A 15,362-nucleotide genomic window follows, 5' to 3' on the forward strand; every position below is an offset into this window, starting at 1 on the left:
TGCGCTTTTTTTATGCCACAAGGTATTATAGGCTCAACCTGGACTTCTACATCAATTTTTGGCGTTTAAAAAAAAGTTTCAGTATAGATACTACTGAACAATTAAAATTTAAAATAATAATAATAACTCACAAGAAGAGGGAAGGGATTAGCTATGAGGTTAGCATACTGGACTCCCACGCGGAGGTCCCGGGTTCGAATCCAGCAGCTGACCCTTAGATTTTCTCTTCCTAGGAGCTTCTTACAGCTCACTGTCCGGTGATGGACAGTGTTGTCTGTAACAAGAGAACACTGTCCGGAGGCCGGCAGTGCACTGGAAAAAGCTCCGGGCGCTAATGACCTCAGCTGTTGATGCGCCAAAAAAAAAAAAAAAAAAAAAAAAAAAAAAAAAAAAAAAAAAAATAACTCACAAGATAAAGCTACACCTAATGATAACACGAAATCAAAAAATTATGTGTGGGGTAGTTAAAATTCGTACCATCTTACCAGTGGTTTTATTTATTAACAAAATTAAATGTTGCACTGGTAACAAATGAACAAAAATGAATGAATATTATAAAATGTAATTAACGAAATATAATGAATTAAATTCTGTCAAGAATAACGGCAGCAAGAGTGCGACGGTAGATGAGCGGTTAGGAACGCGGACCTAAAATGTAAGGAAATATTCTGTTAGAATGCCAGCTTTGGTTTTAAATTTTATTCAAAGAGTTATTTGAGAAATCTAAAGAAAAGTATGTTTGCTAATTGTCTTCGTCCACAATCAATCAGTAGTTGGTATCAAATCCAGTTTAAAAATTATGCAAACTGTAATTTACCCTACCTTTCTTTCATAAAAGTCCAGTAAAGAATTTATTTTAAGATTTTTTCTTATTTGCAGCAGAAACGACCGTGTTTCTGATCGTTTCTAGGCCTTTTGGCTAAGATCAAAGTGTAAATTCTTTGAGGCAAACAAGTAAACAGTAGTGGCCACAGTTTTAACCCTTAACTGGTACCCACAAAACCTCAACTTCAACTGGTATCGTCGGATCAGCTTTGACCCGAAACTTTAAATGCACATTACTTTTAAAAGGTCATTGATATAATTAAAGTCGATTTAGTTTTTCTTAGGAAATCTATTTAGCAAACGAAAATGATGAATATTTTCTAAAATTTGTTTCATAAGATTAAGAAAAACAAAAAAAAGTTAAAAAATGAAAAGTTGCAATTTTTTTTACATTTTTTTTTTAAGTTACAAAAAAGAAGAACAAAAAATAATATTTACTGAAAGACGTTATTTTCTTAAAGTTAGATGTCTTCCCCTAATTCTGCAAGTACTGAATTATCACGATGCGAGTATAACATACTTGTTTTGTTTTGGTACAAAAAACCACCGTTTTGTTGCCAGTAAAAACAAACAATGAAGTTCCGACGGTAGTTTTTCTTTATTTGGAATTATATAAGAGGGGTTTTCTTTTTTATTTTTTTCGTAACGCCGTCGAGTAATACAAACTTAGCTTTCCTAGTTCATGGACCAGCTTAACTGAACAGAACCAGTTATCAGCAATAATATTAAATATTATGTAATATTTACTATATAATATTTAATATTATTGAATAATATAAAAAAATAGAACAGAAAACAAACTCCAAAACATAAAAATAAAAAATATTCAAAAAAAAAGTTATAATGTAAATGATATTGTCGGATCAAATTTGACCCAAAACCTATATTTTATTTACTTGTACTGCTCAAGAACGACTCATTTGTATGGTCGATTGTTGGTTAGGATGAAAGAGGAGAATTCAGAGAAGGGGAGATGTTTATAGTTTCCGTACAAAATGCCCCGCAAAAGTAAAAAGCGCGAGTCAAATTTGACCGGACGATACCAGTTGAGGGTTAAGTAAAATCGAATAAGAATTACCGAAATTATTCTTAATTTAATGAGTCTATTATTATACCCTAGTTAATTGGTAATAAAATTTATAATTTTATTAAGTAAAATTTATATCCCACACAATAGCGGAAGTTCATTATTTGAACACCGAAGAAGCAAGAGATGAGAATTTACATTGTGCGAACATCCGGTTACTTTACTACTAGTTCAGTTATTTTTTATTTTTGAGAAAGCGATGTAAACATTTTATTTTAACATTAAGCCTTTATTGGTGTTGATTAAAGCGGAGTTTTTTAAACCGAGATAAAAAGTTGTTTCCCCAATAAAATAAAAGTCATTCTAAGAGCGCAAAAAAAAGAGGTGGTTGTTTTTAGAGTCCCTTAATGTCCGTTTTAACTGCGCTAATGTTTACTTTGAACTTAAATACTGCCTCACGGATCTTCATTAAAATTAACACATCTGCATGAAAGTTCTAAACTAAAAAGAAAAAAGATTAAAAAAAAGAAAAAATCATTCGTGCTTAATATTTATAAAAGAGAAGTAAGGAATATAAAATATTAATTAATATTTAATATCTAAAGCAGAAAATTGAAAACTTTTTTATATAAAGAAATGTAAAAGTTTTCTACAGGTTGGGATTAAAGATTTTACATAATCTAAGAAATTGCTACTTATATAACTGAATTTACTAATTATAAAAGTCCTAATTTTCTTAATGTAAATGAATGTAAACATTTTAATGTAAATATTAACATTCAGTACCATCATCTCATTGTCTTGTTCATTATCTTGGCTTTTATTGGAACTTAATTTGGAGTGAACACTCATTGGACACTCTTACTGCAGTTTGTGTACTTACAACTTACTATTGGCACTGAAAAAGAAGTTTTCTTCAATAATGTAACGAAGTTGACCTGAGCCAGAGAAGAAAGGCCTAGATTGTTCTGGGAGTTGAGTGACGGAAGTCTCTAACGGGTCCACCACTGCGTTAACAAAAGGCCAAACTTTACCTGAGCCGGAGAAGAAAGGGCTAGATTGTTCTGGGAGTTTAGTGACCGAAGCCTATAACGGTCCACCACTATGTAAAAGCCAAGGGAGCGGCCCCAGTTGTGGGTGGGGGCAGTGTGTGCTTTCCCAGTCAGTGAGTCGCAGGTGGGAGTGAGACAGTCGCAGTTGGAGTGGGGCAGTCACAGTTGGGGATAGACAGTTTTGAGAGAGTCAGTGTTGCGAGTGCTTTAGAGTTAGCCAGTTGGGCAGTTAGTCAGTTTGTGAGTAGAGTTTCATTAGTGCAGTTGAGTCTAGCGCAATTCAGTGCCGTGCGGACCAGTGGTCAGTCGGGGAACAGTTTTGTGGTGTCACGTAGTGAGTAAGTAACAGTAAACTGTTGTGACTGTTGTAAATGGTAACTGTAATGAATAGCGTTAGTTGCTAGTAAATGTTAATGCTAGTAATGTTAATGTGTTAATAAATCAAATCACTACTTATAAGTTTAGCGAGTTTTATTATTTATCGAACCCACATATTAATAACTAGTGGCAGTCCTAGTAAAGGAAAAACTTTACAATATTTACAAATGTTCATATTAAACGTAATATTTACGGAAAATTGCTAAGAACTTCAAACATCTATTTATTGAAAATGGCGCTTTCTGTCGGTCGATATTCTTCAACTACCTCTCCTCTGTTTCCTTTTGACATAATTACTTTACAGACAGCCTCATCACTGAATTCAAGTTTCTCATTAATCCACTCATCAGTCTTCATATAACACTTGTCCTCTCTCCAAATGAATTCACAATAACCCAGTAATCTTCAGCGTTACTTACAGCCCTGCTATGGTACGCAAATCCCGCACACAAACTGGGAAACCTGAGCTGGTATCCCCTGACATTCTCTCACTTGACAAATGGATTTATATTGTTTAGTGGAAATAGAAACTCTCTTTACAGAATGATCGCGCTGTAACATCACAGACTAAACCACTACAGAGGAGCCCTTCCCGATGACACTAGCTATGGTTGGCGGAGAGATTCTCAGTTGTTCCTTCTTAGTTCACCAACAGCTCTTTAACGAACAATTAGAGCCTCTCTAAGTCAGCAGCGCTGACACTGGATTGTAGCCTTTCCCTTTCAAAGTGACAGCAGTGTGTTGCCCTCCTAACTAAGCTTCCTCTCCAGAATTCAGTGCATTCCTTCACAAATCAGGACCCCAAATTCTAACCAGGTACGTTAAGCATAGAGGGCGCATTCTTCCTAAAGATCTCTCTACTAATTACATAGTGCTATATCTTGATAACCCACCTACCAGTCGGACATAAGTCTCTAAACTGTCCCACATTCTAGCTAGACTTTTTCGCAACTTCTCAAATTATTCTCGCAGTCCAGCACATATTTATTAGGGTGTTTCAAAAAATGTTGACTATAAAATTTTAAAGAGCGCCGGGCGGAAAATCAAAGTAATTTACTATCAATAATTTCAAATTTTAACAATAAATGCAAAATATTCCCTAATTTAGAAGTTTCAGTCACCAAAATTATTTGTTTTTTAAATTCTCTACAAAACACATAAAAAATGAAGTGATTTTAACGTTAATTAATCAAAATTTTTCAAAAACGTATATTTTTCTTAATTTATTTTTTTTTTTTTTATGATTTAGGGCGCGTCAACATCTTAGGTTATTGGCGCCCGGAGCTTTTTTCAGTGCACTGCCGGCCTCCGGACAGTGTTCTCTCGTTACAGACAACACTGTACATCACCGGACAGTGAGCTGTAAGAAGCTCCTAGGAAGAGAAAATCTAAGGGTCAGCTGCTGGATTCGAACCCGGGACCTCCGCGTGGGAGTCCAGTATGCTAACCTCATAGCTAATCCCTTCCCTATATTTTTCTTAATATTTTTTTTTTTTTTTTAAAAAAAATACAGCTTCTTTAATTATTCATAACTTTGAAAGTAAAAAGGCCATCAAAATGATTCCAACTGCATTGTCTTTATAGCAAATTATATTTAAATAAACTTTGTACAATTACATGTTTTGCTAATAATTTGAAAAGATACAAAACATTTAATTAAGATTTTTTTTTAATAAAAAAAAAAGCAAAACTAAAATCTTTTGATCGATGGTAGCGACCTCTAAATATTAATCGATTTTACTCTAATACGGACGAAACTTTTTGTTTTTAAATTAACTTTGATTTTCCGCTCGGCGCTCTTTAAAATTTAAAAGTCATCATTTTTCGAAACACCCTAATATTTATACAAATACAGACCTTTCTTCAGAATCACTCTCCACTGCTTTTAATGTACACTACGAAACTTGAAATACTTCTCGTTTCCGATTCTAAGTACTGGACCAGTTATCTGGGTTCTTTTCCAGGTGTATCAGGTCAAATCAAAAGACCTGCTTCAGAAAACATAAACTATCAGCCAATCCAAGTTTGTTTCCCTTAACTTATTGCCTTCTTGGTTATTAGCACCTAGAAGCCATACATTCACCGAAATGAGAATAGCATGATGTCGAATTCGTTACCCTGTTGGCAAAAATACTTATAGACCAATTCTGAAACGGAACTCAAAATAGAGAACGCTAGAGTATGTTGATTCAATATCTTCCTGACCAGTGATCGTATGTGGGTTTGGACTGCGATGACTAACATTCTACCATATCATTTCTTTTTCTCTTAGAAGAGACTATGGAAGGTGGGATCAGACGAGAGCAAAGCCACAATGCTGATCACCTAACACCTAAACTATGTCTCCACATCTCTTGCTGACAAATTTACTGGTAAACACACGATATCAATAAAGTGAGTTCAACTCACTTCTTCCCTTCTTAAATACCTCCAAAGTCATTTACTTTTTCATGTAATTGACCCATCATGAAGACCATTCCTTCTAATAACTCCCCAAGTTACAATCTCCTTCGCCATCTTTCTTCCGAAGATCTCCTTTGTCTCGCTCATGTTAAACTACACGGTTTTATGTAACAACAATTTTCTACAATCTTGAAAATTCTCAGCGATACAATGATCTTGAACTCAGCGAACCCGCAACAATTTCTTTTTCACAGATTGGTCACTCTGCATTAGGGAAAATACTTGAAAAACTAAGTGTAGTATCACACTGACATCATTGGAGGCCTTTTTAGGATGCTTTTGATGAAATTAGGCATCCTGAATTGCTGCCTAATATTTAAAACTATTGCCTGATTTTTACAAACTATCTTATACTGTTCTCTTGTCTTTCAAACAGATACGTATTTTCAGTCAGCAGCGCTTAGCGATCTCTCGTTTAACTTCGGTGGGCGGAAGGGTACTGTAGTGGAATAAGAGAAACAAAGAGACCTTGTATTTCAAATGTCAAAGAAATTTGGGATATTTTTATATTTTCCAAACTTCTATACCTGCCATAGGAAATAGTCCTTAGGTTTCAAATCCGGTGAACGAGGTGGCCACTGAATCGCCCCCGTGTCGATATAACTCGCCAATCAAATTGCTTTACATGCCTGATGGTGTTATATCGATACGGGGGTGATTCAGTGACCACCACTCTCACTGGATTTGACACCTATGGACTATTTCCTTTGGGGATACCTGAAAAACAAGGTGATTATTCATAACTTTTTTCTTTCTTTCCTTATTTCTGCTTTTCGAAAAGCATTTCTAAATCTAGGTGCATCAGAATCAAGCCGGGATTGCATCTGCAGATGAACTAAAGCAGAGAATGGGCATGTATCTCTGTTAAAGCCGAATCTATTTCTTTGGCAGTAAGGGACAATTGGCAGGAAAGAGCATCTCTAATGGTATCTCTAATGGTGGAGACCATTTCGAGCATGATCTGTAATATTAATTAGGAGTAAAATTTATAATAAAATAGTACTTTTCTTCTTATTCAATCAAAAAACCGTTATAGTATCATTTTGAAATTTCTTATAAGAATCATGTTTTCATTCATAACTTGTAAAATATCGCTCACAGAAAAAAACTGTTCGAGTAAATTTTTCTTAAAAAAAAATAGAGGAATCTATTTCTTAAATAAAAACCACACCTCCCCATTTGAAAAAATGAAGTTGGTGCCTGTATCCCGCTTCTGGAAGCACTGAAAAAAATTTACAAATTAAATTTGGATTTCTTACAAAAAACTAAGGGAACACGTATTTTTTAGTTTTTTTTCTAGCTTTCTTAGTTTCCGAGAAAAAGTCGTTATCCATATACCTTGGGACAACTTGTATAATAGGTAAATATGTTTCATTTCCGAGTATAGAACCCTATTTATATTTCTGTAGAAGTAAATATCTATTATAAGTAAGCTTTTAAATATTCCAATCTTCCCAGACCTACAACAGTGTTTCATTATTAGTCAGGTAAGTCAGGGAAAGAAAGGCTTAAACCAAATCAGCGCGATTTAATTGGACTTAATAGCATCGAGCGCGATGAGTCGTTTAACATGATCGGAAGTGATCAGTTACCTAGACAACCCTGGTTTAAGAGAACTGTTACTAATGAATGGGTTGTTGCGACAATAAGCAGGCTGAGAGCGAACTACGCGGTGTGTGGATCGTATCTTCAAAGAATCAATAAGAGATCCTCTCCTCTTTGCATGGATTGCGATGAGGAGGAGGATTTCAAACATATAATAATGATATGTCCACGTTATGTGTCTAAGACGTTTTTTTGGAACAGATTTTATTATTCTGTAAAGAATATAATTTTATAAATAAATTAATACAAAACATTAATACATACATAAATAATTAAAACAATAAAATACCAGTAAAGAATAATCAAATTACTAGTTTACATGTCACCTTCGTTAAACGCTATAAAAACACTCAATGCTACGTAAACACTCTGAAGTGACGCTGAACCTTCCCAGGCTGTAACCTAATATTCAGGCTGTGTGGCGTTGTCGTCAGCACCCTCTGATGGCACTTTTACATGTGGAAACGAATGTTTGTCGACATACAGGTATTTAGATGCAGTATTTCGCTACGAAGACATAATATTCTCCAGCAACATCTACGAGTATGTGCTTAAATCTGTAGCAGAGCTAGCTAAGAAATATGAGTGTATTTAAAAGTTATAGCCGATTAGAATGAATGGAAGAAAATGATTACAGAAGGATTACGTGATTTTAATTTCGGTTAAGCTATAAGGATGGCAGGAATATAGAGTACTGATCCATCCATTAGTTGTAGTTTATGTAAATAGTTGGATATAGTAGAGGGATGAATGTGTGAAGCGAATGTATTTATAAGTATGAATGGTAAGTGAGCGATATTCTAGTGATAATGGCCTACCCATGTGTATAATGTATGTAGTGTGTAGTGTAAAAATGTATAGATGTACATTAGAAATGGTCGTGCTTGTGTAGTTGTACATAGCTTCTTCAGTTATTAGGGTGAATCTAATTTATTGAGAGAATTTGTTCGAAAAAAGTCATAGGTTTTTAGTGCACTAAAAGTGCATGCATAAATTTTTGATTTTGTTTGTTTTCCTGTTTGTTGGTCAGTCTGAGTACCCAAAAACAATGATTTACAGCAAGTTCAAGGTTTTAGTGAAGCATCTGACAACTCTGATCATTTACACTTACCATAGTGGAACTGTACAAGCTTCTCTTTCCACAGCCTCACCCCAGATTGAGCATCCTATTTGATTTGTAAGGCACGGTATGACAGTATCTTCGTGAAAGAACTTCAATGCAATTCTGGGCTGTTAAAGGGCAGCACATTTGTAAGTTAGTTGCATAGCGGCCAAAGAAATACAACAGTATTTCTGTAACTCAACCACAACTCGCATAGCCACGCCCTGATGAAGGCAAGAAATTTGCCGAAACTTTGGCAAAACGACGGAATTATTCTGGACCGATTCCTCGCTATTTGAATCCTTAAACTTTATTTAAGAGAAATGAAGTTCTCTCTCTCGTCTCTAACGTCCTTAAACTGAGCCAATTCTCCCTAAGCATTATTTTATTTCATTTTTTTTATATTCCAGTTTTAGGCGTGTCTACAGTTGAGGTTACAGGCGCCCGGAGACAAACTGGAGGTTGGCAGCTAGATTGTGATAATTTCTAGATATGAATACATAGGCTTCGTGACCGTAAATTATTAAAATAAGGATTCAAGATTGGCGAGGAATCGGTAAAAAAAAAAACAATTTCAAGAAACTGAAGGCAAGAAACTTGCCGAAACTTTGGCAAACAGTTTCTGTAGCTCAATCAACCCGCATAGCCACGCCCAGAAGAGGACAATATTATTTGTCGAAACGTTGGCAAAAAGACGAGTTGTTTTATTTGACCGATTCTTCGCCAATCTTGAATTCTTATTATAATTTCTAGACTCTATGGGCTGATAATTTCTCAGGGAATTTCGCTTCTAGTGGGATTTATGGGGAACTGTGATGACAAGCGTTCAACGTTATTGTTAAAGGGAAATTTTAATGTTAGAGGGAAAATTTAGTAATTGCCGCCAGAACATAGCGTCGGTAACATGGAGTCTTATTCTAACTAAGTGTAAATTGTAATACGTTCTGTTCTGTATTTTGTATTGTGCCCTTTTATGTGTTTAGTGTTTTGCTTAAATAAAGTCTTAAGAATTTATAACGTGTCTTCTCAATTTAAGAACCATTCTATCATCAATTCTATCAGTTATTTATTTTTTTTCTATTCCAAAAAATTCCTAATATTAATTCAACTAATTTTCTTTTAAAAAAAAATACATCAATTGTGGCAACAGAAACTCATGACTGTCCCACAACAAACTTTTCCCAAAAATAAAATCCAAATTGAAGTGTGTTCGTTTATTCAAAGGTAATTATTGGGACTTAACACTTTATTCATAATTAAATACAACTGTTACAAAGAAGAAAGAAACTCCTTGAATACTGGATTGCTCCTCATGTAAGCAACGATTTGGTTGGCCATAATCCTTTGGATTTCATGTAATACAATACACCCATGCTGACTCCAAAGATGCAAATGGTAATTAACAGCAAGGAAAAGTCTTCCTTCCTAGGTTTCTGTAAACAAGGGATTAACACTTTATTCCCTCTGTCTTCTAAACATTTAATGGAGTTAAAGTAAGATCAAAGGAACATTACAAAATATTAGAAATAAAAGCTTCTATCTCTTGTAAGTACATAGTTAGACCCAGATATGTGACAATTTTTTTCTTTTTTAAATGAGTGCCCTTCGAGAAATAATGATATACTAGAGTTTAACGTCACAAGCTTAAGCTATTGTGCAATTTAAAATATTTAAGCATATTTAATATGTGTGAAATAACTTCGTTTTTCCTGAAACCAATTGCAGTTTAAGTATCTAAAATAATATTAGTACATAGCCGGTCTACTCGTTCCATGGAGACATCACTAGAGCCCTCTACTGAGAAATCATCTAAAACAACAATATTTGGATTACAGCGGACTACTCGTGAAATTATGGAGTTCAGTCTCAAAATATCTACTTGTAGTCAGAGGTTGGAAAAATCAGGATTGGAAAAAAGAAGACTCAGAGTTGGGTAGACCGAATGGATTAGGATGCTGTTCTCGTCGACCAACACATCTCTTTAATCCTGGTTACTGTTCAATAATGGGCCTGATCTCTAATTGAATTCTGGTCAATTAGCGGGCGTAAAATAAGTGTGGGCCTCGGCTCGCAACTTCTGAACTAAGGGATGCTCTGGCCCAGCGTGAGGACCACGTTCTCAATTTTTTGTAGCAAATTATCTGAGAGGTAGATTATCCTAGCCGGTTACTGTCGTTGGAACAGTGTATGACCTTCCTAGAAAACTCATAACTTTTTAATTAGGAGCTAACAGTGCGAAGAGGAGTGCGTGGGACTCCAAGAGGATTACCATTGACCTATCTTCCTGGAATACTCCGGGAGATCTTAGTTCCATTTTGAACTGAGGAAACAATCTTTATTTCTGGTAGAGTTAAAGACTTGAGGTGGATAGAGGTGGCTTCACGCTTTCTGGACTGCTTGGGTAGTCATAACAGTGTTAAAGGAGGTTGTACACCTTCATAGGATCCCCTTAGTGAAGTATTCTTAAGAAAGTGTAGGGAAGGCAATAACTACTCCAAGGAATGGTTATCCTTTGCTGAGGCTCCCACTTCTCATCTAGAGTTCTTGGATGAGTTGTTTTATGACGAGCAATGGTTGCTGCAGGTTTCATTGCGGGTAAAGGCCTGCCGTTAGTAGGAGTTCAATAGATCTAACTAAAGTCACTGTACAAAATAAACCGCAAACAATACTTGAGAACCCTGAAAGAATCTTGCTGAAACGAAGATCTTAACTAAAAGATATACCTTTGAGTTTATACGATAAGCCTTCATGTCAAAAGCAACCAATAATTGCATTTGACATGACCAGGTAGGTGCAGAATTGCTTTCGCTCAAGGGAAAAAACAATATTGTGATTCCAATGTTTGTTGCACACTAATAAAATTACAAGTTTTTAAACGCGGACGCGATGATGAAGATTCCTCTTGTAGTACGTGATTTGAACACCTTAAACTGATATCTACATACTTTGATTTGAACACGAGCGCGCTCTTTACAATGTTGACAAACTTAACTCAATATCAGTATTCTAAAGAACCTAACCTCACCAAGTCGTAGCCTAGCATAGTAATCACTTGGTGCCCAAGTTGGCAAGGTCTAACTTAAGATCACAAAATACGCGTGACACGCATATGTTAATTATTCACTCGAATGTTATTTCCTTTACAAGAATACTAACCCCAAATTTGATCTTCTGAATTACAATTTATTCCACTTAATTGTATTTGATTAGTAACATTTGGCAAGGTTGTGGAAATTCTATTTCTTTCTTCCTCTTAACGGTTATAACTTTATAGTGTTACAATAGTAAGAGATCCATGTTGAAACAAAAGAGATATATTGACTCGTAAGTCATAAAACAATTGCACATGCAACTAAATGGTGGTAAAATAATTATTATATTGTAGTTTTATTGCTTTTCATTGAAATTTGCCAAAACATGGATGCAGATTTGCACTCGTATTTGATTATTTCAGGAAACTTAATTTAAGGGGGTTCTAACAGAGGGTTAAAATATTATCTCTTTCAGAATGCAATCGATTGTATGGTTCCAAAAATTTAACAACATTTATGGGCTTTACGCTATCACAGGAAGTCAGTTCGCCAATTTATTAGGCAATAACATCTTTACATCACTTAATAAATATGTTGATTTAGGGCTCGCAAAAAATAAAGAAGAAGATTTCAGCGCATAAAAAGGTAGATGATATTCTATATTCACTATCAGCGCCCCTCACAACCAACTTGTATAAAGCAGGTAAGGAGTAAATACTTATGATGGCAAATATTTATTTATTTTGCATGTAATTTTAATATGTTATTCAGCTTGTACAGGGTTTTCATTTTAAGACAGCTCAAGTGCATTTCATGCTTAAACGGTAGATCTGAGCAAAAAATGGTAGAGGAAAAATTTGTTGCCCGTCACATCTAGTTTCAGAACATGTGACTTGATTTTAGACTCCTGCCCGCATACGCGGCTGACGCGAGACCGAAAGTGAGAGTTTGCAGTTGACCACCATTTTCGTAAACACCGTTTTAAAGAGTATAAAAAGTTATGAAAGAAACCGGAAACCGCAATTCGATATCTTCAAAATTAAAAGTGCTAGGCTATTTCAAAATCCGGTATTTATAAATCATATTTCAATTTTTTAACTTGTTTTCAAAGAGAAAGAAGAGCACGCGATAGGTCATTTTTATGTATTTTTTCATCCCCTTTCTACTAAAAATATTGCCAAGGTAGTAAAACTAGTATTTTTCTTAATATCGGGAAATAAGTTGTTTACCAAGTGATTTTCTAGGCAATAATCAAATGTTAAGAGCTTTAGATGTTCACAAGCATAGACAAAAGAGCTAAAACATAATGTTGCTTCTGTTACAAACAAGAAAGTTTAATAATTATTTGTTAATTTTGGGAGTAAATTTACTGTGCCTTCAAAGGTGCCTCCTCAGATACAGAGAGCAGTTGATAACCTCCTGGCTAACCTGGCTTGCAAGCCAGAGGAGGCACCTTTGAAGGCACAGTTCATGCTTCACAAGTTGAGTAAAGCGCATTATTTGATAAATTAAGGAATAAGTTTGATCCTTTACATGAAAGATATTGATCACTTAAATATGTGGCAGGAGGTTTACAATTTTGTTTTTTGGTAATTAAACGCAACTCTCCCAAAATTACCAAATAATTATTAAATCTTCTTGTTTGTAACAGATGTAAAATTAATTTTTAGCTATTTTGTGTATGCTTGAGAACATCTAAAGCTCTTAACATTTGATTTTTCTGAGAAAAATACTAACTTTACTGCCTTGGCAATATGTTCAGTAGAAAGGAGATGAAAAAAATACATAAAAATGACCTATCGCGTGCTCTTATTTCTCTTTGATAACAAGTTAAAAAATTGAAATATGATTAATAAATACCAGATTTTGAAATGGCCTAGCACCTTCAATTTCAGATATCGAATTGCGGTTTCCGGTTTCTTTCATAACTTTTTGTACTCTTTAAAACCGTGTACCCTCACTTTCGGTCTCGCGTCAGCCGAGCAGGAATCTAGTTGCATATTCTGAAACTAGAGGTGACGGGCAACAAATTTTTCCTCTACCATTTTTTGCTCAGATCAACCATTTAAGCATGAAATGCACTTGAGCCGTCTTAAAATGAACACCCTGTACAAGGCACGGCTCACACAGATACATACAAGTCATTGCTAAATTATTTTACCACTAATTGTATCCTACGTGCAATTCGTTTTATATGATAAGAATCAATAAATCAAGGGTTTCGAAATAATCTATAGGCCATTACTTTATTAATCACAACCATTTTATGTTTCAACCATTTCCCATAGATGGTAGAGAATTAGATTCTCCTTTAGGAACTTGGAAGCGAGTGGTCCTTCCTAAAATTGAAGACTGGACTGACACCAATTTACAATAATTAAATTCTCCATTTACAGTTTAAACCTTAGGAGTTAAACTTTGCAGGCAGTTCTTTCATTCAGAGAAAATCTGCACAAAAATCAAAAAGCATATTTTGTAAATATCTCTTCGGCACTCAACAGGGACAAGAAAAACAAACGTATTGTTTACAAGAACTCATTTAAAGAAAAAAAGTTAGCATTATCTTTATTAAATAATAATGTTTTAAAATGAGAAAGTTTAAACAAAATTTAAATGAAGTATTGTAAGTTAAACATAATTGAACAAAGAGAATAGAAAAAGAAATAAAATATTCACTTGAGAGATAAAACACAGATAAAGTGAAGAACTCTGCTTTACATTATTCTGCTCCCTTCTATTAAAATTTATCTCCCTAGACTTTTCCTTTTTTTTGTTTTTAATTTAATGAAATTTCAACGAGAAATCACACACTTTATATTACTAACATTTCTCGGACGAAAATCTGTGAGATTCCCGCCTCTCCTGTTCGCCGTCGCAACATTAGCCGACCTTTTGTGCAATAATAATTGCATTATTGCATCTGAAAACGCTCTTTCGGTTCAATATTTGATTGGTTCACGCAAAAAGGAATTCTCATAAGAAAAAAAAATCATTTTCAGCTATTCTTTGTAGATTTTCGGATGAGCGAATTCGGAACTCGATGGTCAAAGGAGTTTGCATCAGTTCGGACGTTGTCAGGCAGCATTGAAGGTGATGAATTCATGTGCTTTCATGCTTAGACTGGTGTTAGAATGTTCTATAAGGCTGAAAGAGCTGGCTGTTGTTCTTTTGATCTGGGTGCCGGATAATAAGAGAATTTTGGGTAACGAGCAGGCTGGCAAAATCTGGAAATTTACTTCCTCTAAATGGTCCTAAACAGTTATTTGACACACACATGGCGGATTTCCGCGGTTGGCCTTAGGCCTCCATAACATTTATACTTAAAAAGCTCTATAAGGTTCGTCGACATTCCAAATAGTTGTTTTTCCCGATTCTTTTACGGAACCCTCTCTGAAAACTGGTTATTTTCTCACTTTACTGGTTATTTCCTTTTTTTAAAGAAATGCCTTGTCACAATAGAGCTCTTGCCAGATTCTTTCAGTAGAGTTTATGTGACGGAGCAAGAATCATCCATCTATCTTGTGATGAATTGTTTACAGTGTGAGGATGTTAGATTTAGGAACTTCGGTAAGAATAGATTGACGGTGGAGGAGCTGATGACGTTTCCCCTTAAGGTAGTTCCTCGATTTGTTCGGACGGCTGATGATGTTTCCCCTTAAGGTAGTTACTCGATTTGTTCGGACGGCTGATGACGTTTCCCCTTAAGGTAGTTCCTCGATTTGTTCGGACGGCTATCAAGTTAGGTGGTTCTAGCCTGGGGCTGAATTTGCAAGCTAATACTGCTGTCGTTGTTTGGGGAAGCTATATGACTCAGGTGAGCTTTGGATAGCATAGGATTTCCGTTCTCTATGACGAATAATTATAATTCACTTGGCGGT

The 15,362-nt window shown here is 35.1% G+C and overlaps 1 protein-coding gene across 5 annotated transcripts in view; it reads right to left on the minus strand.

Moving 5' to 3' along the window:
* Positions 1-9,651: 9,651 nt before the first annotated feature.
* The window catches only part of LOC141458254 (uncharacterized), a 36,828-nt gene continuing 31,117 nt past the window's right edge, over positions 9,652-15,362 (minus strand). For 4 of the 5 annotated variants that reach the window (XM_074135995.1, XM_074136005.1, XM_074135994.1 and 1 more), the window contains one exon: positions 9,652-9,885. In XM_074135995.1, the coding sequence (XP_073992096.1) occupies positions 9,763-9,885 (123 nt within the window). In that variant the 3' untranslated portion in view covers positions 9,652-9,762. Of the gene's footprint in view, positions 9,886-13,902; positions 13,933-15,362 lie in introns of those variants that run through there. The other variant, XM_074135997.1, reaches the window with a different exon arrangement.

The sequence above is a fragment of the Rhodnius prolixus genome, unplaced genomic scaffold (genome assembly GCF_049639745.1).
Source record: "Rhodnius prolixus isolate KJV_2025 unplaced genomic scaffold, Rpr scaffold_1, whole genome shotgun sequence".
In the NCBI taxonomy this organism is placed as follows: Eukaryota; Metazoa; Arthropoda; class Insecta; order Hemiptera; family Reduviidae; genus Rhodnius; species Rhodnius prolixus.